The sequence below is a fragment of the Triturus cristatus genome, chromosome 1_2, assembly GCF_964204655.1.
Source record: "Triturus cristatus chromosome 1_2, aTriCri1.1, whole genome shotgun sequence".
NCBI lineage: Eukaryota > Metazoa > Chordata > Amphibia > Caudata > Salamandridae > Triturus > Triturus cristatus.
Genome location: NC_140580.1, coordinates 438,971,127 through 438,993,430, shown reverse-complemented (window position 1 = coordinate 438,993,430; position 22,304 = coordinate 438,971,127). Strand labels below are relative to the sequence as shown.

At 43.2% G+C, this 22,304-nt stretch overlaps 1 protein-coding gene across 7 annotated transcripts in view; it reads left to right on the top strand.

Moving 5' to 3' along the window:
• Positions 1 to 22,304, top strand: part of PLCE1 (phospholipase C epsilon 1) — a 932,976-nt gene that overhangs the window by 580,063 nt on the left and 330,609 nt on the right. For all 7 annotated transcript variants that reach the window (XM_085605968.1, XM_085605952.1, XM_085605960.1 and 4 more), the window contains 2 exons: positions 9,531 to 9,653; positions 9,747 to 9,883. In XM_085605968.1, the coding sequence (XP_085462094.1) occupies positions 9,531 to 9,653; positions 9,747 to 9,883 (260 nt within the window). The remainder of the gene's footprint in view (positions 1 to 9,530; positions 9,654 to 9,746; positions 9,884 to 22,304) is intronic.

Sequence of the window (22,304 nt, the reverse complement as noted above, 5' to 3'; positions counted from 1 at the left end):
ACCAAAGATGGCAAACTTGGAGGTGAAGATGCTACATCTGCATCGCAGAGATTAGATGCTCGCATTAAGAAGGCTTTAGATGATACGGCCCCTATGTGCCACAAAAATCCGTATAGTAGGATACAGAAATCTGCCCCTTGGTACAGTAAAGAACTACGATCAGCGAAAGCAGAGTGCAAACAACTTGAAAGGCAGTGGAGAACGGCCTATCTTGATCAAGCAAAACTCAGATACATAGATAAACGTAGAGAGTACCATACCCAGATTTGGCGTGCCAAGACTATTTATTTCTCAGGTAGGATAGGAGAAGCTAACCATTCTACCAAGGAGCTTTTTAAAATCTATAAGGAAATTGCCCTATGTGGTTCTTTGGTCGACCCGTCCCTGGTCTCTGAAGAATCCTGTAACCACATTGCTACCTTCTTTTCGGAGAAGGTGGCTAATATCTATTCCACTTTCTCAGGGGGGAAGGAAAAAGGCACTGCATTTAACGAGAGCCTATTAGTGGATGTGGGTATGAACAGCTTGACTAATTTCCTTGCTCCCTCTTCGGACGAGCTTCAACGGATTTGCCGTTCGATTAAGTCAGGATCCCCACGAGACCCTGCATCTCCCAAGCTTCTGGCAGAGAGCATTGAGATCCTTGAACCCTACATTAGGGATGTTCTGGATCTCTCCTTTAGTTCCGGTGTCGTACCTCAAGGCTGGAAACAGGCCGTAGTACTCCCGCTTCAAAAAAAGCCTAACCTTAGCTGGGATAAGTTGGAGAATCTCCGACCCATCTCACTCCTTCCCTATATGGCTAAAGTGGCAGAAAAGGTGGCTAACCTTCAACTTATGGCTTTTGTGGAAAAAGCCAACCTGCTTCATGCCACTCAGTTTGGTTTTCGTGCCCGTCATTCTACGGAGTCTGCACTACTCTTGGCCACTGAGACCATTAGGAAAGGGGTCGATGAGGGGCACACTATGGCCCTCATTTTACTGGACCTTAGTGCAGCCTTTGACACTGTAGCACATTTCACCTTGCTACAGTGTCTTAATAAAGGAGGAGTCGTGGGCTCAGCGCTCAGATGGATACAATCCTTCCTCACTGACAGGGGCTTTCAGGTTAGACTGGGAGATCACTTTTCTTGTATGGTCACTCTTGATCAAGGGGTCCCTCAGGGCTCTGCCCTGAGCCCCACCTTGTTTAACCTCTATGTCTCCCCTGTCGCCACTATCGTGGAAAGTTACAACCTTCAACTAGTATCATATGCCGATGATACACAGCTGGTCATCTCACTGTCACGAGCACCTGATGTTGCGGTATCTAGCTTCAGTGCCTGCATGCAAGAGCTTGCATCTTGGATGTCTAATAACTGCCTGAAGCTGAACGGGTCCAAAACTGAAGTGCTCGTGGTGGGAGGTGCCCCGAATGTATGGACATCAGCTTGGTGGCCTACATGTCTGGGATCCACTCCAGTGCCTTGCCAGCAGGCAAAAAATCTGGGAGTGCTATTCGATATTGATCTCTCATTCACCGCTCAGATTAATCGGGTGGTTGGAATATGTTTTGGCATGCTTAAAAGCTTAAGGAAAGTTCTTGATATACTTCCAGTTAGTGCCAGACAGACCCTTGTTCATGCTTTAGTCACATCCAGACTTGACTATGCCAATCTTTTGTATCTGGGCGTTACAGCAAAAAGTCTTAACCGTCTCCAGGTACTTCAAAATGCCACAGCTCGGTTGGTACTGAGGCTTCCTAGAAGATCGCCTTCTAAAGCTGCCCTGAAGTCCCTTCATTGGTTGCCGGTCAAGGAGAGAATTATTTTTAAGGCTCTCTGTATGTGCCACCGCATTATAATGAACAGGGCGCCTTCACCCCTTCATAATCTCATTACCCCTATAGACCGGAGCGGATGCTCAGATCTTCGGGCACAGGACTGGTAGCTGTCCCCAAAATTCGTAAAGCTTGAATGGGGGGGAGATCTTTTAGATTTCTTGCGGCTAAGAATTGGAACCTGCTCCTGATGGAGCTACGCCTTGAACCCTCAGAGACCAAATTTCGTAAAATACTTAAAACTCACCTCTTCCGCTCTGCATTGATGTGATCTCCTACTCTAGCCACTCTTTCTTCGCAGCGCGGGGACACGCCTGGGTGCGTAACCATGCGCTTTATAAGCTACCGTAATAATAATAATAATAAATCTGCTACGCTGGCGGAGCGTAATTTTCTGCCTACCCCTAGTTGTGTCGTCTCGTGGTGTTCTGGAGAGAGGCGAGAGTGTTGGCGCAGTTGGCGATCCATTGGTGGAGGTTGCTCGCCGCTGTGTTGGTGGCTGTTGTAGTTTGGAGAGGAGTGCAGTTGAGGGTAGAAGTAAGGTGTTTTTATGAGTCTTTGTTCCAGCTTCTGCGTGCGGAGAAGGGTGTACGCTTGTGTGCAGTCGGTTTCAAGAAGGAGAAATGGATGCAGTGGTGGTCTGTCCAGAGTGGTTCCGTGGTGTGGCTGAAGCGAATGCTGTTCCCTCCTGTGAAGATTGGGTTGAGTGTGTGTCCTGCTGTGTGAGTGGGGGGTAGAGACAAGTTGCCTCAGTCCTATGTTGGTGAGGTTCTCCAGGAGGGCGGTGGTGTTGGGATTGCTGTGGTTGTCTACGTGGAAGTTCAGGTCTCTGAGTAGTATGTAGTTCATGGAGGCGAGGAGCGACGTGGTCTGTGATGACATTAGTGAAGGGGGGTGCGCGGTCCCGGAGGTCTGTAGGCGAGTGTTCCGCAGAGCGGTGTACTAGGGTTGGGCTGGATCTGGAAGTGATGTGTTCCATGAGGGGCGAGGCATCATGTGAGTTGGTGGTTGTTAGTTGGAGGGAGCTGTTATGGACGATGAGGAGCTTTTGGGGGGGTCTTTCCTCAGGATCTTGTATCTGTCGGGTGCGGAGCTAGCATTGGTCCAGGTCTCTGTGAGTAAGGCGACGTTGGGCGAGTGAGTGTTGAGGAGGTCCCAGTTTTCTACAGCATTTCTGTGCAGGGAGCGTACGTTGAGGAGGATGCAGTTCAGTGGCTTTTGTGTGGTGGCGTTCTGTGGGTATGGGTTGGCTGCTTGGGTCCGGGGGTGGGTGAAGGTGCGGTGGCTGTTTCGGCAGGAGATTGGACCCTTGGTATTTCTTGGCATTGAGAGCTGGCACTAAGGATTAATTGGGGGTCCCCTGATTTCAGTAGTGATTAAGGGGGGTCCACATAAGTCAAAAGGTTGAGAACCACGGCTACAGATCATCTTTCAGTTGTCCCTCATTTTTAGCTACCACTGAGCCAATGAGTGAAGACTGCCAAGATTCTTCTTATGCGCTTGATTGCATATCCAGTACAATTACAGTGATACAGCGGAACTTTAGAGAAACAGCAGAACCGCTCATAATTCCTACTGAAGTTGAGTCAAATTTCTCTTGGTTTTCTGTTATAGCCTATGTATCTAGATTGCAGTGCTTTCCATCTTTGCAATTTTCAAATACTGAGGAAAGTTTTAGCACCGATGATCTCAACCCAAGAGGTAAATTTGTATTCCTTTCCTTTTTATTTAGCTTTTTCAGTCTTTTCCAATCTATTTTTTTTATTAAAAAACATGTACAGTTTGGGTGAGGAGTTTCCTACCCGATGCCATTGTTTTGTCAGAAGGAGAATCTATTTTATTAACCCTAATATCTGCAGTAACAGTCAGTTGTCCTCGTTCTTTCTTATGGGGTTGGAAAAGTTGTGTTCCAAGAGAGTGGTTTATGTGGACAGTCCTCGCTGAAGACGTAATATCAGGGAAGACCACTAGATCTAAATTGCTTTATGCCCTCTCCTAGTGTGTCCAAGATTTCAGATAAGGTGGAAGGTTTATGTAGGATTGATGAGCAGGTAACATTTTTGATGAGAAATAAACTTCCCCTAATACCCAATCTTGATTCAGTTGATTCAGTTTCCTTAGTTTAGAATCTGTTGCCACTACACAAGTAGTGACAGAGTGTAAATGATCAGCTTAAATCTCTATTTATCAGGGTTTAATGACTCGGCTTTGACAATGCCTTCCAGTGTGCGACTCCTAAATTCTCAACGGATAAAAAGCAGTTAGTTATTCGTCGCTTTGGAAGTTGTAATTTGGCCAACTCCAAATGATTTTTCAGGTTGGTCTTGCACCCCTCTGAGGCTATATATTGATCAATAGGTTCAGTGGCGATGTCTCACATCCATTGCCACTGGTGCATACCGCTGTGTATTGCCTCTTTGTTTTTTAATAGACTGTCGTTATCTGTCGGATCGAGATCTTATGTTGTTGAGGGTTATCAAGTTATTATGAAATCCCCCATGGCTTTCCCGAGAAATAATTAGTTGAATTGTATTAAGCAATGCTAACCTTTCACCTGTTGATGGAAGAATTTCAAATGATTATCTGTGGAGGCCTTCCCTCCCCATTCCTGCCCTGGATATGGATTTAACTCCCGACCATGACTGGGGTAAATTTCCAGAGTGGAAACGTAGATTCGAACCTAGGATTTCATTAACTTTTCAGGGGATCCCTGCCTTGTCAAAAGTTTTACTCACACATAAGATTACACCATTTTAGTGTATTTGTGCATGTGGATTGGAAAAACAAAATGTGAATTTACACATTTAAGTTCAACATAGGTGTACAGACGACTTTTATCTTATGGTACTGCTCAGAATGATGATCCTACACTGATGAATTCCCACAAATGTAACTTTGTATAGATATATAGACCAGGAGTGGCAGATCCATACAAGCTGAATGCATCCCATAAACAGCTATTCCTCATATTCTCCTGCATGCAACTTTCCACAGTATGCATCAGGGACGCTACATTCCACACCATACATCGCCCTGCCACCCATAAATATTCGGTTTACTCTAGAACGAAATAATCTAATGTCCTGTAAAGGAAAGGACCACATTCCCGGTCCAGGCACCCTCATAACACCCTCTGGCCTAAGAGTTCAGACCCTTACCTCACAGCTATACTCACTCCCATTTCCATCTACAGACTCTGTCTTCTGTTTACTGACTATACCTTCCTCCACTTTATTTTACTAGATTCTTCCTCATCCATTTGAATCCCCATCACACCATCATTGGCTCAGTATAAAGAGACCCTCAAGATTTTAAACCTTCCCTAACTCCACTCCTGCAGCCAACCTCAAAACCTTAACCCCCTTCTGAGGGTCCAAACATCAAGATAGGCCATGTCCATCAGACCATGTTTTCTAATCCTGACATGCTGACCAACCTTAACCTTCGACCACCTATCCCCATTACTACCTATCCTGCAATTCATGTATCTCATTCTCTCATGCAACTGTTAGACCTTTTCCTTCAAATCAACATAATTCCCCAACCAACTTGTTTTTTGCCTTTTGCATCTTGATCAACCTCTATGGAATTAAGAAAAAAGCTGGTTTATGATCTCTCTGCAACTCAAAATAGGTCTTACCAATAGCTAGGGAATAATTGTACTGGTAAAAAAATAAGCAAAAGGGAAACAGATTTCAGGTAAATAATTGTAGCTTGAAAATAGTTCTGTAATTTGTGGTAAGTGTTTGATTACATAGTTGAACAGTTGTATTAGAAGAATAATATAAGAGCACAGAAACTATTAAATATATGGACTAGTTGCAAACAAGATGGTGTACAGTGGCAGTATGAAAGAAAGTGCATAAATAGTAAAAGCAAGGTACTTGTAACTTAATTTGGTACAACCTACATTCACAACATTTACAGTACTGGTGGTTCATCATGGGAGTTAGAGAAGGCAGTTCCATTGTCTTTCAGTTCCTTTTGAGATCTGGCTTGACAGTGCATCCGTCCACTACCTTATGTGATCATTAGAAGAGCTTTTTGGGGGTACTGCAGAGGGGAATTGTAGCTCTGGCCAGATGTTGGTTCATCTGAGGACAGTTTTAGATTTGTCATACCTGTTTACTTTATCAGAAAAGGGTGCTTACCATCTAACCAGCTGAAATAATTTGTTTTTGGGGTCCAGTGTTAACAAATGTCCTAAGAAGCGCAGTTGAGGGTGAAATACCAGAGTCATGGAGACTGGCCACTCTCATCCCTATTTTCAAAAAGAGTGACAATTAGCCCCAGCCTGCTATAAGGCAATCTCCTCAATTAATGCGACTACTAAAATCCTGAGATGGGTGATTCTGGTCAGACTTTAGACATGGGCAGTAGAAAATACGATTCTAACACCTGTCCAGTATGGGTTTAGGCCTTATATAGGCACTGTAGAAAAAACACTAAGTTTGCACCTTATCACTAGCAAATATGTAAGGACAAAAGGGGGGAAGTGAGGGGGGCATTCACATGGCTTTTCTTGATCTTTCAAGAGCTTTGTATGTAGTGAACACAACCAAATTATGGGAAATAATCCGGAAAACGAGGGTGGAACCAAATGTGCTTACCCTAATTAAACGCTTGTATCAACACCTCAAAATGTCGGTCCAGTATGGTCCGCAAAGGGAATTATCAACTCAAATAGAGTCCCTGAGAGGCATAGAAAGGGATGGATTTTATCCTCTTTATTGTTCCTGGTGTACATTAATGGTATCACAGAATATTTATTGCAGGTGGACGCGGATGTCCCAAAGATAGGGGATCAATCCGTGCCCATACTCTTATATGCAGATCAATCAATCAGGATTTATAAAGTGTGGCTAATCACCCAATGCGGTGTAAGGCACTTGCAGGTCCTGGAGGCTTATTCGAACAGCCAGGTCTTGAGGGCCATCTGGATTCCGGAAGGTAGGTGATGGTCAGGAGGTGAATGGGGAGACTATTCCAGGTCTTTTTCTGCAATGTGGGTGAGACATCGTCCTCCACTTCTGCTTCGGTAGATGCAGGGAGTATGGGCAAGTGAAAGGAAAGCAGAGCGTAGTCTTCTCCAGAGTTGGTTGAAGTTCAGGTGGTGGTTAATTAATGTATGTAGGCCCTTGGTTGTGTATAGCCTTGAGTGCATGGGTCAGCAGCTGGAATTGGCATCTCTCCTGTACGGGGAGCCAGTGGAGTTACCAAAGGTAGTGTGTGATGTGGGTTCTTTGGGGAAGGCAGCGGCTTTCTGTATGGTCTGAAATCTCTATAGGAGATGTTCAGCGATTCCTGCATAGAGGGCGTTGCCATAGTCCAATCGGCTGGCGATGAGAGACCATGTCATGGTGCGTCTCCTGTGTAGGGGTAGCCACTTGAAGATCTTACCTAGCATGCACAGTGTGAGGAAGTAGGCGGAGGTGACGGAGATGATCTGTGATTTCATGGTTGAGCTTGTTGTCAGTGATGATTCTGAGGTTTCTGGCGTGGTGTGAGGGAGTGGGTGCAGGTCCTAAGCAATGTTCCCTCTAATTCTTTTACCCTCTGGGCGGCAGTGAATGGTATATCTGCAATGCAGTCAAGCTCATGTGTGTCAAAGACATATGACAACTCACTAGCCAAGCGAGTGCACTACCAGAATCAGTGGTATTTGCCAATAGTGAGATCACTCACCCTTTAACCCACGATAACACCTCAGGGCTGACCCCTTGCCTGATTCATGGCACTTCAGCTGACCTCTTTTGATAAGTCGGTAGGGGATGGAAGTACCAGGAGTGGACACTTCAGAAAGTTAACAGATCGTTTATTGGGTATTGTAATTACATCTATATAGGGCTTATTAATCCTAACAAGGTTTTAAAGTGCTGTATGCCAATCAGCATTTTGCCCGGGAACCAAGGTAAGTGGTTAATCCAGTGGTTTTGGAAAGGGTTTAATCTGATTCTCTCAAGGAGAGCTTTACATAGCTCCATATCCAAGCTAGTTTATTTGAGGTAGATTAAAATTAGTATCAGTTAGCTATCATCATTAGTGAAGGTGGGTATATGAGTTCATGCAAATGGTCAGTGCAATTAGTAGATAAGGTAGAGCAGATTAGGTATTGCTAGGTTGCATGGTCTGATTTACCAAGAAGGACCGGTTTCAAGCTTTGAGATGAGATGTGGGCAATTTGCACAAATATAATAACAGTGATTGGGGCAAACATGCACATGACTCAGAGGGAAGTCATGCAGAGGATGGACAGCAAGGGCAGAGTCACTCAAAGCAAAAAAGAAGAGGTGACAATTGGAAGTTTTAAGTTGTAAATCAAGGTTACATTTTTTATATGGGTTTTAGGCACATAGAGTAGACGTTTGACATAACATGCACTCCGAGGATACCAAACTGGAAAAAATACATCATTATTTACATTTGATATGGTTTTATATTGGGCACCTTGGATAGGCCCTAGAATCAGGTGAACAGTTAAGTGCACTTCTAGGCTATTGCTAGACCACTGCTTCAGCATGGACAGCTGATCTGCTGAGGGGTTGGAACCGTAAAGTAATGTCTCGAAGCATATACAGGGAACTGTTAAGCACTATAGATTACGCAAAAATGATGCAATATGGTCATGATCCAAGCAGCATCTGAAACTATACAGGGTAAATAATGCAAACATAGTAAGGAGAATCTACAAATGCAGGAGCCATGTCTTCTGATGTTTACTCATAAAATTTGCCTCACAAATGCTTTGCCCAAGTGTGAAATTCAAGCATTTGGATGCCCCTGGTTTGGTTTTGCATAGGAGTTGAGAATGGCATCCCAGACAGTGGAAGTGCATTGCCTGCATTCCCATACCTGGAGGGAGGAAACCAAGACACTGAAGTGAGGAGGGTATCCCCGCACCGAAACTGACACACTCTTAAGGAGGGCCTAAGTGCTTTGAACCGGCAGTAATATTTCTTTGTTCAGTTTTTCTGTATGTGGCATTCGCATAGGAGCATTAGTAACAAATATAAATATCAAGATCTAAGTCTCCACAATGGCAAAATAAAAAGCATTAACAACTGAATTTCTGTTTAAAAAATTGGGTGTAAAGTCATTTGTTTTTTTTATATACCAAATGTTGTAACTTTGTTTCTAAAACGGCAAAGGGGACTCTTGAAACCATTCGTCTAGTGAATCCTTTGAGTCTACATCAGTGATGGTTGGACAAGCCAAACAAAATACATTGTGGGTCTCAAACCTCTTGCGTCTATTTTTTACGAGCTTCTATAATTAGAGTCCACTGAAATGAAATCAAGCTGAGTTCATAATGTTCTTGTTGGAACTCTTGTTTGCCTTTTAATCCTGCTAGACTTTGTGAAATGATTCTGCTTTGTAATATTATGCTCTATGCATCAGCAATTCTTAATTTAGACTATTTCGTAAATACAGACCTTCCTCCTGTAATTACATTCCAAGTAATGTCATCAGGGGAAACTATATTAACCTTTTGAACATTATATGATCCTCAGATAATGTCATAAATCGAATTTTTCTGTTAATGCTTATGAAAATAATGAACTTCCACCAAATAATAAATTGAATCATAAGCTTCATAGGTTGATAAGGTAGTAGCACTATTAACTGATGATATACCTAATGTCTTGTTTCTGGAATATGCAGCCATTGCAAGATCTTCAATACATGGTAACATCTTTTTTTTTTGTCCTAGCACCTGGAGCAGCTCTAGTTGGCATGGCCGAGTTAAAGGAGGGATGAAGGGCTTCCAGACATTCATGGTTTCTGATAGTAGTATGAATTTTGTTGAATTTGTGGAACTTTTTAAATCTTTCAGGTAAAATCTAACAAAGTTAATTTTACTTAATGCGTGTATGTTGGTGTTTGTTTTCTGAAATGAAACCCTTAAACATGTTTTTCTGTGTCACAGTGTACGGAGCCGCAAGGACATAAAAGAACTTTTTGATGTTTATGCTGTGGCTTCTAATCGTAGTGGCTCGGAGTCAATTCCACTTTATATGAATCTGTCAATTGATGAGAAGATTAATGGACTCCAACCTGATTTGGGTTAGTTATTTGTTTTTTTGTTTTGTTTTAAAATTGTGAAGTGGTGCTAGATGAAGTTGAATTAAAACATTTCTTGAGTATATTTTTTTTAGGCTGTGAATCTGATGGCACAGTAGTGCCACAAATTGAATACACTACCATTTTTACATTAGTCGGTTTCTGAATTCACAGACTCCGCAAGCAGTCTAAATACATCATTAATGTAATGCTCTTTAGAAGTTACCAATATGCCAATGGGTCCCTTCTCATGCCTGACCATACTCCCTAAAACCAAGCTTCGCTTTAATTCATTAAAATTATTAAATATGGAATCAGCTCAATTTCCAAGAAATCCTTTAATGTGTGTAGATCTAGCTTGACTATTCTGATAATGATTTTTGAATAATGAGAATAATGTCTTCCTTTGCAAAGATGGGCTAGTCATGTACTTAGAAAACCGCCTTAAGTCCTCAGGATGACAGTAGAAAGCACTCCATTTGGCAAAGGTCCTGTGACTCTTATAGACTACTCTCTATGATAAACTTAGATAACAAAATCTTGGCGAAACTCATCGCTAACTGCCTGTCATCGCTCCTCCCTGACATAATACGGCCGGATCAGTCTGGCTTTGTGCTAGATCGATCTACTGCACACTGTCCCCGCACTTTCTTTGCGGTCTAAGCATGGGATGGATCCAAGCGTGACAGCAGTGGCAGCCCTGCTTGACTCCACCAAGGCATTCGACTCCCTAGAGTGGCCATACTTATTTCAACTTCTCCAACACATAGGGCTAAGCACACTGTTGTAATTTATCAGTAATGTACATTTCCGTAATGGTTCGTTCCGGCCCTCCCTGTCCATCCCCAGTTATTGGTCTCCTCCAGGGAGTTTATGTTAGAATGTTGAAGTACCATCCTGTGAGATGGAGAGTGGATGATCAGAAATAAGGATACTTGGACTTACCTGCCGGAGTCTGCATTTTCTTTTAACTTTCAACACTGGCGATGATCTGCGAAGGGGGCAGCTGGTCATCTCCCCTTTGTTTACTCTCTCCTTTGTGTTCTGTGAAGCATCTCGTCGAGGACTGGGATGGAGGGCTCCTAACAGTACGAGTATTGTGCGCGCTCCGCATCATCATCTTGTTATCTTATGGTTGTCAGAGAACTCTTCAAAGTACTTCTGGCTGTTCCTGAGGTGTGCGTAGCTGTTCGTCATTGGGAGACTTCATGAGAGTTCCTCAGCCCGGTTTTAGGTCTACTGGCTTCATTGGTGTGGTGTTCGAGGAGCAGATCTACTGGGAGCAGCTGAGTCTCCCTGAGGTTCACTCTACTTCTCTTGCCTTTCCAGAGAGATGTTTTCGGCCCAAGGTCTGGGCTGAACTGTTCCGCTTTGTCTGTCACTCTTACGTGGGTGCCTGCATGCCGGTTTGCTACAGAATTCTCCAGCCGTTCCTCTACAAGATCTCTACTCGGCTCTCCAACTCCAGGGGGGCTGGTTCTTGCCAGGATCTACGTGGTAACTTCCTTCCGGTCTGTGTCCCGGCGCTTCAGCCACTTGAGGGCCGTGCCTGCTTCGATTTTCTCTTCAGGCTCTCCTCAGAATTGGCGCTACAACCACTAGAGGGCGTGCTGGCTCAGAGTTTCTTTTCAGATTCTCCTCGGAATTGGCGCTTCAACCCCAGAGAGCCGGTCTGTTCCAGGAGTTCGAGTTATTTTTCTTCTGTCTGTCAGAGTCCCGGTGCTCCAACCACTAGAGGGCCGTGCCCTCATTCAGTAAGTGCTCTGTTCTGTTGTTGGAGGCCCGGCGCTGCAACCTTTTGGGCCTGTGTGTTCCAGTTTTCGTCATTTAATCTTCTGTAGTGGATCTCTGCGCCCCAAGACTTGCAGGCTGTACTTTTTCAGGCAATCCTGGCCAGAGGGTCAGTTGGGCTTTACCGGGTATTGTGTTATGGTCCCCGGTGGCCCGTTCATGGAGAACTCTGCTTTTCTGCACCTCACAAGTAAGACTTTATTATTGCAGTGTGGGTCCGGTCCTGTGTTTCCTCACATAACCTGCATGGGGCATGACTTGTAGCGTTCTCAACTGGAAGTCTCCAGAGAATCTGGGTCCTGTAAATTTTGTATAAGTGTTGGGCTCCTCTTGTTCTGTTTGACAGGTAGTTTTAATTTCCGGGTTTGGTGGTCTTTGGAAGGTAATTCAATTATACTGTTCGGTGTGCAGTTCAATTATCAATATGGGCACTCCAGGTATTAGCCAACCACCGTCCTTTCTCAATGAGTGCGGTGATCCGGAGATTCACTGGAAAGATTGGACAAAACTATTTGAGTCATATCTGATTGCTATGGGGGGGGGGGAGAAGTTCTCTGCCCTGCGGAAACAACACATATTGCTGCATAACTTGGGTGTGCATGGACGTAAAGTGTATGAAACTCTACCTGAACCTGAGGTAGATAATGAAGATGATTTTGATCTTTACGATGTTACTCTTGTAAAATTAGAAACACACTTTGGAGACAAAGTTAATGTGGTTCTGGAACGACATAAATTTTTTAGCAGGGTGCAAGGGAAGAGTGAGTCTATTAATAACTATATTGCAGCTTTAAGAGGACTCACTCAGTTATGTGAATTTGGGGATCTAAATGACTCGCTCATTCGAGATCAACTTGTCAGATGCACGAACAATAGCAGGGTTCAAGAAAAACTACTTGCGAAAAATCCCACGCTTAGAGAGGCTATTTCAATTGCACAATCTATTGAACATACTGCTAAATGTTTAAAGGAAATGAAGGTTAAAGAAGAGGTAGTAGGTGTAGTACAAGCAGAAGCCAGTAGCAGTGAAGTGCAGAAAATATCTGACGGGTGGGGCAACAAAGATGTCACAACTTTAAAACCTACCAAGGAGGGGCATGGACTAAAAAATTTTAGATGTGGTAGCAGCAATCATCTTGCAAACAACCCTTTGTGCACTGCACGTAATGTTTTATGTAAAAAATGCAACAGGAGAGGGCACCTAGCAAGGGTATGTAGAGAAGGCGTGAGTAATACTGTTAATGTGATCAATACTCAAGGTGAACCACAGGCCAAATTTGTTTTTCAAGTGAAAGATAGTGATGCTGGGTCAAAACCTAACTATCCAAATGTGTGGTCTTATTTGATCATAAACCATTGGAAGTATATGCTGACTCGTGCTCACCATTCACGTTGATAAATATCAAAGACTTTGAGGAGTCTCTAAGGGGTAGTAAAATGTTGTTAAGTACTCCTGATATTTCTCCGGAGGGTTACACGAGAGATCCCATTCCTCTTGTTGGCATGTTAAGCAGTCACATAAACTTTAAAGGAAGATCCACGGTGGGCAAAGTGTATGTAGTGGAATGTGGAGCTAACCTTCTTGGTTTAAAACACCAGAAAGAACTGGGGATCATTTTAGATCCAAATGATAAGAACCAGGTCATTCTAGTCAATGTTCCTGACAGTAACAAACACTTGCAGGACGCATACCCGAACCTTTTCACTGAGAAACTGGGTAAGTTACGTGACTTTCAACACAGAATTAAGGTCAGGCAAGGTGCTAAGCCTGTGGTGCACAAAACACAGCCTGTACCATTTCGCCTTAGAGAAACGCTCAAAGCGGAGTTGGACAAGTTATGTGAAGTAGGGGGTCATCCAACCCATTGAAGCTACAGAATGGCTCGCACCATTAGTTCTTGCATCCAAGGGAAATGGACAAGGTATTCGTCTGTGTGTGGACCTTCGCTCACTAAACGACAACATTTGGGTAGAGAGGTTTCCTCTCCCCAATATAAATTAGATGTTAAGTACTATGGGGAAGGCTTGTTTTTTTTCAGTCATTGATTTATCCATGGCCTATCATCAGGTTGAATTACACCCCGAGTCAAGACCTTTGACAGCTTTTACATCACCTTTTGGGGCATATATGTTTATAAGAATGCCGTTTGGCCTCGCCTCAGCGGCTTCCATTTTTCAAAAAATAATGCAACAGGTTCTCAAGGGTGTCAAAAATACACTCTGTTTCCAGGATGACATACTTATGTACGGGTCGACAGAGGAAGAACATGATGTTACCCTCAATACAGTGTGTCACAAACTCTCAGAAGCAGGGTTAACAGTTCGACTAGATAAATGCAAGATTAAAGTCACATCTGTGGATTATCTGGGCCATACCATATCCAAAGAAGGTTTTAGGCCCAAATATAGTTTAATCCAAGCAGTCAAGGATGCTCCACACCCATCGAACAAAGAGGAACTGAAATCGTTTTTGGGTTTAGTGGAATATATGTCCAAATTTGTAAGAAACTTTGCTGACTTATGTGATGGTTTACGTGAGCTTCTCAAGAAAAACACAGTGTTTGAATGGGAAGAAAGACACAGTGAGATGGTTGAAACGATAAAACATCGTATTTTAGAATCTTCAGCTCTTGGTACTTTTGATCCAAACAAGAAAACAGTATTAACCGCAGATGCATCTAACAAAGGGTTAGGAGCTATGCTTTCTCAGAAAGGAGATGGGGAAGAGACAGTCATAGCATTTGCATCCCGGACCCTTAGCTCATCAGAACGCAATTACTCAGTTATTGAGAGGGAGGCGTTGGCATGCTTTTGGGCTGTGTATCATTTTTAATTTTTCCTATGGGGTACAAAATTTGTTATACACACAGACCACAAACCATTAACTTTCATGTTTTCACCCAAACATGCTCAAAATATGTCTCCCCAGATAAGTAAATGGGTCCTAGGTCTGGAAAATTACTGTTTTAAAGTAGAGTAATTACCAGGTCCAGAAAATGTGATTGCTGACTACTTATCTAGATCACCTATCAAAGGCATTCAGAGCGAAGAATCGTTAGATGTCCCCATATTTCCCATTCATCTAGCTTCACTAACAAGTGACGAGTGGGATAAGGGAATGAAAGAGGATGTAGCTATGGAGACATTAAAAGAACTCATCATTAAAGGTTGGCCAGAAAAGATTTCGTAAGTTCCCGACATTCTTAGAGACTTTTGGGAAGTGAGACTAGAACTTTGCCTCATGTCTGGTCGCATACAACGTGGTGATAAAATCATTCCGCCCATGTGTATGAGGAATAAGATAATTGATCTAGCTCATGAAGGGCATTTGGGCAGGAGTCTCACTAAAAACAAGGTTAGGAGCTGTTTTTGGTTTCCTAAAATGGATTCCTTGATTGAGATAAAGGTTAAGGAATGTGTCAGCTGTGCTAAAAGTGATAAGAGTAAGATTTCTCACAAAGCTCCTTTGGCCCCTGTCAGTGTCCCAATGACCCCATGGACCAAATTGGCCATGGATATCTTTGGTCCTATGGAAATGCTGGGTCCGCAGAAAAGGTTCATGTTTGTTCTGGTGGATTACACCTCTCATTGGGTCAATTTCAAATTTACACCATCCACCACTACGAACAGTCTCATCTCTTTTTTGAAGAACATCTTTGTCTATGAAGGTATTCCGTCTACTCTTGTGACAGACAATGGGGTGCAGTTTGTGTCTGAGACAATGCGAGAATTCATGGAAGAACTTAATATAAGACATGAAAAGACGGCACTCTATTGTCCAAAAGCCAATGGCTTAGTTGAGAGGGTGAATCGTATGGTGAAAGAACACATTCAACTAGCTATCACAAATGGGTTCAGTGTTGAAGACTCATTAAGAGAGTGGTTGTGGGCATACCACACCACTCCTAATGTTGTTACTGGAGTATCTCCTTTTGTGTTCCTGAGAGGGAGGGAGCCTAGTACCAAAATGTATCCCACATGGTTGGGAGGTGGGAAAAGTGTATTGCCTGATCTAATCCAGAGCAAAGAGAAAGTAGAGAGTCATCAACAAAAATACAAAGTATGGTATGATGTCAAACATGGTGTAAAACATGTAGATTTTGAAACGGACACTCCGGTGATGGTCAGGAAACCAACTCGTGTACAATCAGGGTCGAGTAAGTATGGGGCTCCCATAGGGGTGGACAAGTCTTGCAGGAATGTGGTTCGTCTGGAAAATGGTCAGACATGGAGTAAGGATAGAATTGTGAATATATCGTGAGATTATTGTCTGGTAACTTTCCCCTACATAGGGAGATGTGTTGTAATTTATCAGTAATGTACATTTCCGGTAATGGTTCATTCCGGCCCTCCCTGTCCATCCCCAGTTATTGGTCTCCTCCAGGGAGTTTATGTTAGAATGTTGAAGTACCATCCTGTGAGATGGAGAGTGGATGATCAGTAATAAAGATACTTGGACTTACCTGCCGGAGTCTGCATTTTCTTTTAACTTTCAACACACACATTTTTTAAATCTCATTAATCTTGTATACACCGCCCCCTTAGCCAGGATACAAGTTGATGTCCTGATATCTGACCCATTTCCAATTATGCGGACACGATTCAGGGATGCTCCCTGTTCCCACTCCTTTTCGCCATAGCACCTCTAGCAGCTAAACTACGTCAATACCATACCTATGTGGAATTCGATTCCACGAACAAGTTATTTTGGTCTCCATGTAAGCAGACGACATTGCCTTATACATTAGGAACCCTCGAGTAAATTTAAACTGTGTTATCAGGGAGGTAATCCAATTCCGAGGCCTTGCGGGTATAACGATAAATTGGACTAAGTCCGTCCTCTTTCCCCTAACTGACAACACTAGACAGTTTGCATCTGAATTTGATTTTCAATGGGCAATGGAACCAGTGCGTTATTTAGGTGTATAGCTGAGCTGAAACATGGAGGAGCTATGGCAAACCAGCTATGGCAGAGTAAACAACTATGCTCCGATCTAATTTCTTTAGCTTGGGCTGGCAAACAACCCAGAATAGCCTGGGAAGTCCTCACATTACCCTTTCGTCAAGGAGCACTAAATACCCCCGATTTGACACTGTATGCGCTGTGCTCCCAAGCACAATACTTACATTTCTGGCTTTATCCGGTTAAATTTCAGGCACATACCGCGATTGAGGCAGATCTGACCTCCCTAATACCATTATCCACAGCTGTATATCAGCCGTATAGACACTCTCGGACACCTGTGGACACGGTGGACTGTGTGAGGTGGGCTTGGGACTGACTGAGAAGACAATCATCCCTGGATTGTCTATATGCTCCCTCTATCCCTATCACACATAATCCTGCGATAGTGGCATTGGTGGAAGAGGGAATGCGCACTCGGGCCCTCAACAGACACCTTTACACATATGCTGATCTATACCCGAGTGGCCAGTTCCTAGCTGCACCCATGCTGACCGACTCTCCCAAGCCCACCATGATAGATATTTTACTCTACACTCAAATACGAGCCACATGTCGCGCAAATCACACTACTTTCCCGGCACCCCATCCACACTACATGACTACTCTTTAGAAGAATCTTCAGAGCCAGGAAGCCAGCAAAGTTAAGCTGGCTACATTTGTTGAGGAGAAATGCCCTTCAAGTCTAGTAATTGACCCCACCAACAAAGCTGGGCTTTGGGGCCTGATTTAGGATTAGTGAGTCTGCCTCTGGGCAGAAGAGACTGTCTCTGCAAAGCCAGAGGAGGCCGACACACTGTATTTAGAGGCTACCCACCCTCATGTTGGGAGGGCATTTTGGCATTCAAATGCTCCTACCGACATTGCATGGCAGGGCACTTCATCTAAAAACATAATGTTGATTCGGCCACCATATCGTGGACTCTGTCTGACTTTTTTCAATTTTACACCCCCCCAAATAACTAGAGGTTTGTTTCTCTAGCAACTGCTGAACTTGACGACGCTCAAGGTGAGTTGGGGAAAACATATGATGGGCAGAATGGGATTTCTGAATAATAACCAGTGGCAGCTCCTGCGCTAAGGTGGAGGAGCATTGCCCCAGTGAACAAAAGGAAAAATAAAATCATAATTATTGTTATTATCATTTTCTTTTTCCTATATAATTCAGTTGCTCTTTGGCGGGGCGAGGCTGTCGGAGTAGGGAGAGGAGTGTTTTTCACAACCTCCCCAAGTAGTCCTGCGCTAGTTGCATGTCCCCCACCAGGCTGCATTACACAGCTTGTTGAGGAACATACCTCCCATTCCCCATCTGAGCGCTAACCAATCCCAACCCTGCATTGCAGCGTTGTGATTGCCTATGAGAATGCTGGGAGGGCGGTTGCTTGCTACTGCTGCTGCTGGCTGGGAGTGCAGGAAGATGTTGGAGGGTTTTAAGGCAAGTGTTTTTTTTCAGCTATTTTTCTTTTTTTGTCGCCCACCACCCGGGTCCAGTAGCTGCCGCTTCTGTTAATAACACATTTCCAATTACCACCCAGCTGTAAGTTACTCTAAGTCCTTATTCAAAATATTGAAGTAGCAAACCTAACAACACTGTCTCTGTTTTTTTGATGGTTCATTAACTTATTAGTTTCAAAAGAGAAATATTATCTCTGCCCCATTAGCTCAAATTACATTTAGACTTGTGAAACACTTCCAAATTGTAAAGAATAAGCAAAAAAAATACATTGCAGTCACAGAACAGCATGAACTGGATAAACTCTTAAATCACGGATACCACCATAACAAATAAACTTGACTTGAAGATGCTTTTCTCAGCAAAGTAGTGGAACCTAGTAATCACAGGCTATGTTAAACGGTGTAAAGTAGTTGAGAACTCATTCTTTCAAGGTATTTAGAAGTTATTGAGTTCCAGCTATAAAAATGTCTTTGCTGTCCTCTGAGTCGCAGGACTATTGAACCTCAAACCGGATGACCAAGCAAATGGCTGTAGTACTTGAGCAATTCAGAATAGTGAGGCAAAGTCTTATTTGGTTTACTCAAAAAGGTGATTTACATTTATACACCCAGACAATCCTAGGATACTTTAATGTCCATTAAAACTAATTGTCCTATCAGTTCTGTACTTTCTACATGAAAAGTGCTTTAAATATATATAAGCAACAGAGACTGCACATTAAACAATTACTAGGAAAGAAAATCTGAAATCTCTAGCTCTAACTAACAAGAGATATGACTCAAGCATTATTACACCATTTACACGCTGGATGATACAGTCAGAGTTTAACCTGGAACAGGTAACACATTTTTGATTGTAACTTTGGAGCTTCAGAATCGGTACAAAAAGTTCTTCTCTAGGTCTGTGTAACTCCAACCAGTAGCTGAACTATCAGTCCTGTAATATATGCACTTAAAAGTGCCAGGGCCTTTGTTACTACTTTTCAAAGGAAAATGTAACTCACTATTTACACTGCTGTGATTGTGGTTTCAGGAGCTGGTGCTGGAATGTTAATGGGTTTTGATGGACTTGTCACAAAACCTTCTGGATCATAAAAGCACCTCCAGAGCAGCAAAGTGACCACCCATGCTTCATCCCAAGCATGGGTGGTCACTTTGCTGCTCTGGAGGTCTCTTGAGGTGAAGAGACGTTGTCTTGTTCCTGGAGGAAGCCATAATCTGAGAGTCCACCTAACCACTCGCTGTTCAGTTGGGGAAACAGCAGGTTGTGGTGCCATTACACCAGAATGCCCATTGGGTTGGCACAAATGGTTCAAGTTCTGTAACTCATAACCCATCAGTTCTGGTCAAGAAATTCCGGTGGCGAGGGGTGCTCACAGGGGGGGGGCTGGGCGCCAGCCTCCAAGAGGGGAAGAACAAAGCTGTACGAACTGGAGTTGTAACCAGTGTTATAAACGTTAATGCCTCAGGAACTGTTGTAGAAAGATGCCTTAAATTGTAGGAGCCACCTTGTCTAACTACCTCTTTGAATCACCAGGCCAGATGGTGAAGTTGAGGTAATCCGCTAAACATTAGGAGGGAATTGGAGTCCCAACACAGGCTCTCTTCTACATGCTGGCTTCTGATCTGGTACGCACCTTGACAACCACTAAACAAATCACAGACATACGTGGAGCCCAATGCACTCCATCATGCATCCATTCAGATGTATTCCTAAGCCGTAGAGGCAACCTCAACAGCATCCCCATATGTAGATGCACCTTCCATACATGTCACGTATATAATGCAGGTAGAGAACTCCAGTTAGGGGAGAGCGAAAGGATATTTTAAACAAAAGATGTCTGTAGGCTTCCCCCCCTAGAAAAGCAAGTGTTAGAAGGGCTGTCTCTTAACTGTAAGCATGATGCAACCACCCTCCGTCAGTCTCTCAAATCTTAGACAAAGAGGGCAGTAGCATCTTTCTGAAAGATTTCCTCCTTTTGCTTGCATGATTGTGAGCTCATTGGTCTGGGGTGCGGATCTGGATCAGAAGGGAAAAGTCACAGGCCAGCTGAGCTCCCAAGCCCCATTTCCAACCCAGGAGCAGTTCTCGCTAACTGTAAAAAGTCCAGAACCAACCTATATAAACTGATCAGAATAGTATGTTGTGTAAAATACACATTGGAGACATACCATAAAATAATCAAGAGAGTAAAACCTATGAACACAAATTAAAAGTAAAACAATGCATAGACATATTGACGTTTTCATGGCGATCAAAGAAAATGTAAATCTCCAAGGTTTTGATCAATAGCATTAAAGCATCCCCAAATCAAGCTGTATACCTGCGCCCACACAGTTACGAAGTATGACACTTTCGATTTTTCACAAGCTTTTGCATGCATCCCTGCCTCACAAAGTATACGATTATCATCCCCTTTATGAAGATGCTATCTACTGATCTAAAGGTAAAAGCCATTTAATGCACACATCAAAACTGTTACTGCAGCAGTCCTAGAAAAGGAATTAACAAGACAATAAACATGCGGAACAACATTATCTACTATATTACTACAACACAGACTTCAAACATACTTAAAGGAACAGGGACAGCCTGGCACAGATTAGAGAAGATTTCCCTAGATGAAAACTATCAGCAGTTGTATTGTGGCCCAGACCCAATGTGAGTAGCATAAACTAATTGAACTGTATCTACCATAATGCCTCTGAGGACTAGTGCAATTGCCTTTGGAAGACTGCTTGAGAATGTTTAGTTTGTGAATCACACCTGTGAAATGTTGAGAATGAGGGTGCTTAAATGGTTGTCTGAGCTAATGGGACTCACTTAAGCTTTGTCTTATATTTAACAAGGGATGCTTAAAATGTCTTGGAAGTGCTGCTAAATGAAAGGAAAACTGTTCTGATGAGCAGCAAGAACCATGAAACATATGTCAGGAGATTTCCTATACTGGCTGAGCAAGTGTTGGACTACTAAAACGTCTGAAATAAGAGTAAAATTACTATAATTCATTGGGAGGCCTATTCCAACCTGTTTTGAATTACACCTGTGAAACCTATTCCCTAGGTGTCAAAGTGGGTAGCTAGGAATCACGCAGACAGCCTGGGAGTAGATCTAAGTGAGCCAGCAAATCAGAATAAGGATATGCAAATTCTTCAAGAAAACTGTAATCTATAGCACACAGTTGGAAGCCCTGGTTCTTGTTCTGTTATGTTAAATTTTATTTCTGTACCAATATAGCACCTGCAGGGTTTCTTGGTGGTATGAGGAAATCATGGCAGAAGCAATTCGAACTTATATTAGACGGCTAAATAGTACAAAATAAGCAAGATCTTGTGGGTGGCCGATGACAGATCCAAAAAGTCGGGGCAGCAATAGAGAAGGTATGACCATCCATTCTTTATCAGGAGTAGCAGAGAACCTGTAACAGCTTTCGAACACTGGAATATCGATACAACATATGGCTTAAAAATGGACACCATGACGTACATAATTCTGCATTTTTAAGGTGGTCCCAACTACCTGAGAAGCCATTGAGTAAAACTGAAAGTACGAATGGCATTGCAATAATTAAGAGTCGCAAAGTGGGTCATATCAGCACCTTTTTTTTTTGAAAATGTGTTTTTATTTTCAACAAATAACAATCGGTGCTAGTCATACAACCACAGTTTGGCAGCATTTCGTTACATACGTGTATTCAAATATAGCATTTCTGGAGTTAATTGGTGCCATGTACAGTACTACAGAGATACAAGACATATCCAGTGAGTGGACTTAGGGACACAGTTGCTCCTCCTTCTCATTAATTCAGTCACTAACATCAGAGCTTGTGTCTTCTTGTGGGGGTTCGCATATGTTACCGCGGTAAGCGTTCCATTTTCCCCAAATGCGGGCCCATTTTTTAGGGCAGTCCCTGTGGATGTACACAGCTTGTTCAGTCACCATTGATATGTCCATATCTTGGCACTATTTTCGCAGAGTTGGGGTCTGCCGGGAACCTCAGTGAAGCGCTACATTCCTTTTGGCCAGGGCCAGACCAAGGGTTACCCAGTCCTGATCTGAATGATTGAGGTCGGTTGGCTCCCAAATGTTAAGTAGGCAGCATTTTGGCTTCTGGGTGAACATCTATCCCTGTGACTTGTGACATGGTGATCCTAATTGATGCCCAATATGTCTGGATGTCTGGGCACTCCCAGACAGTGTGTAGAAACGTACCC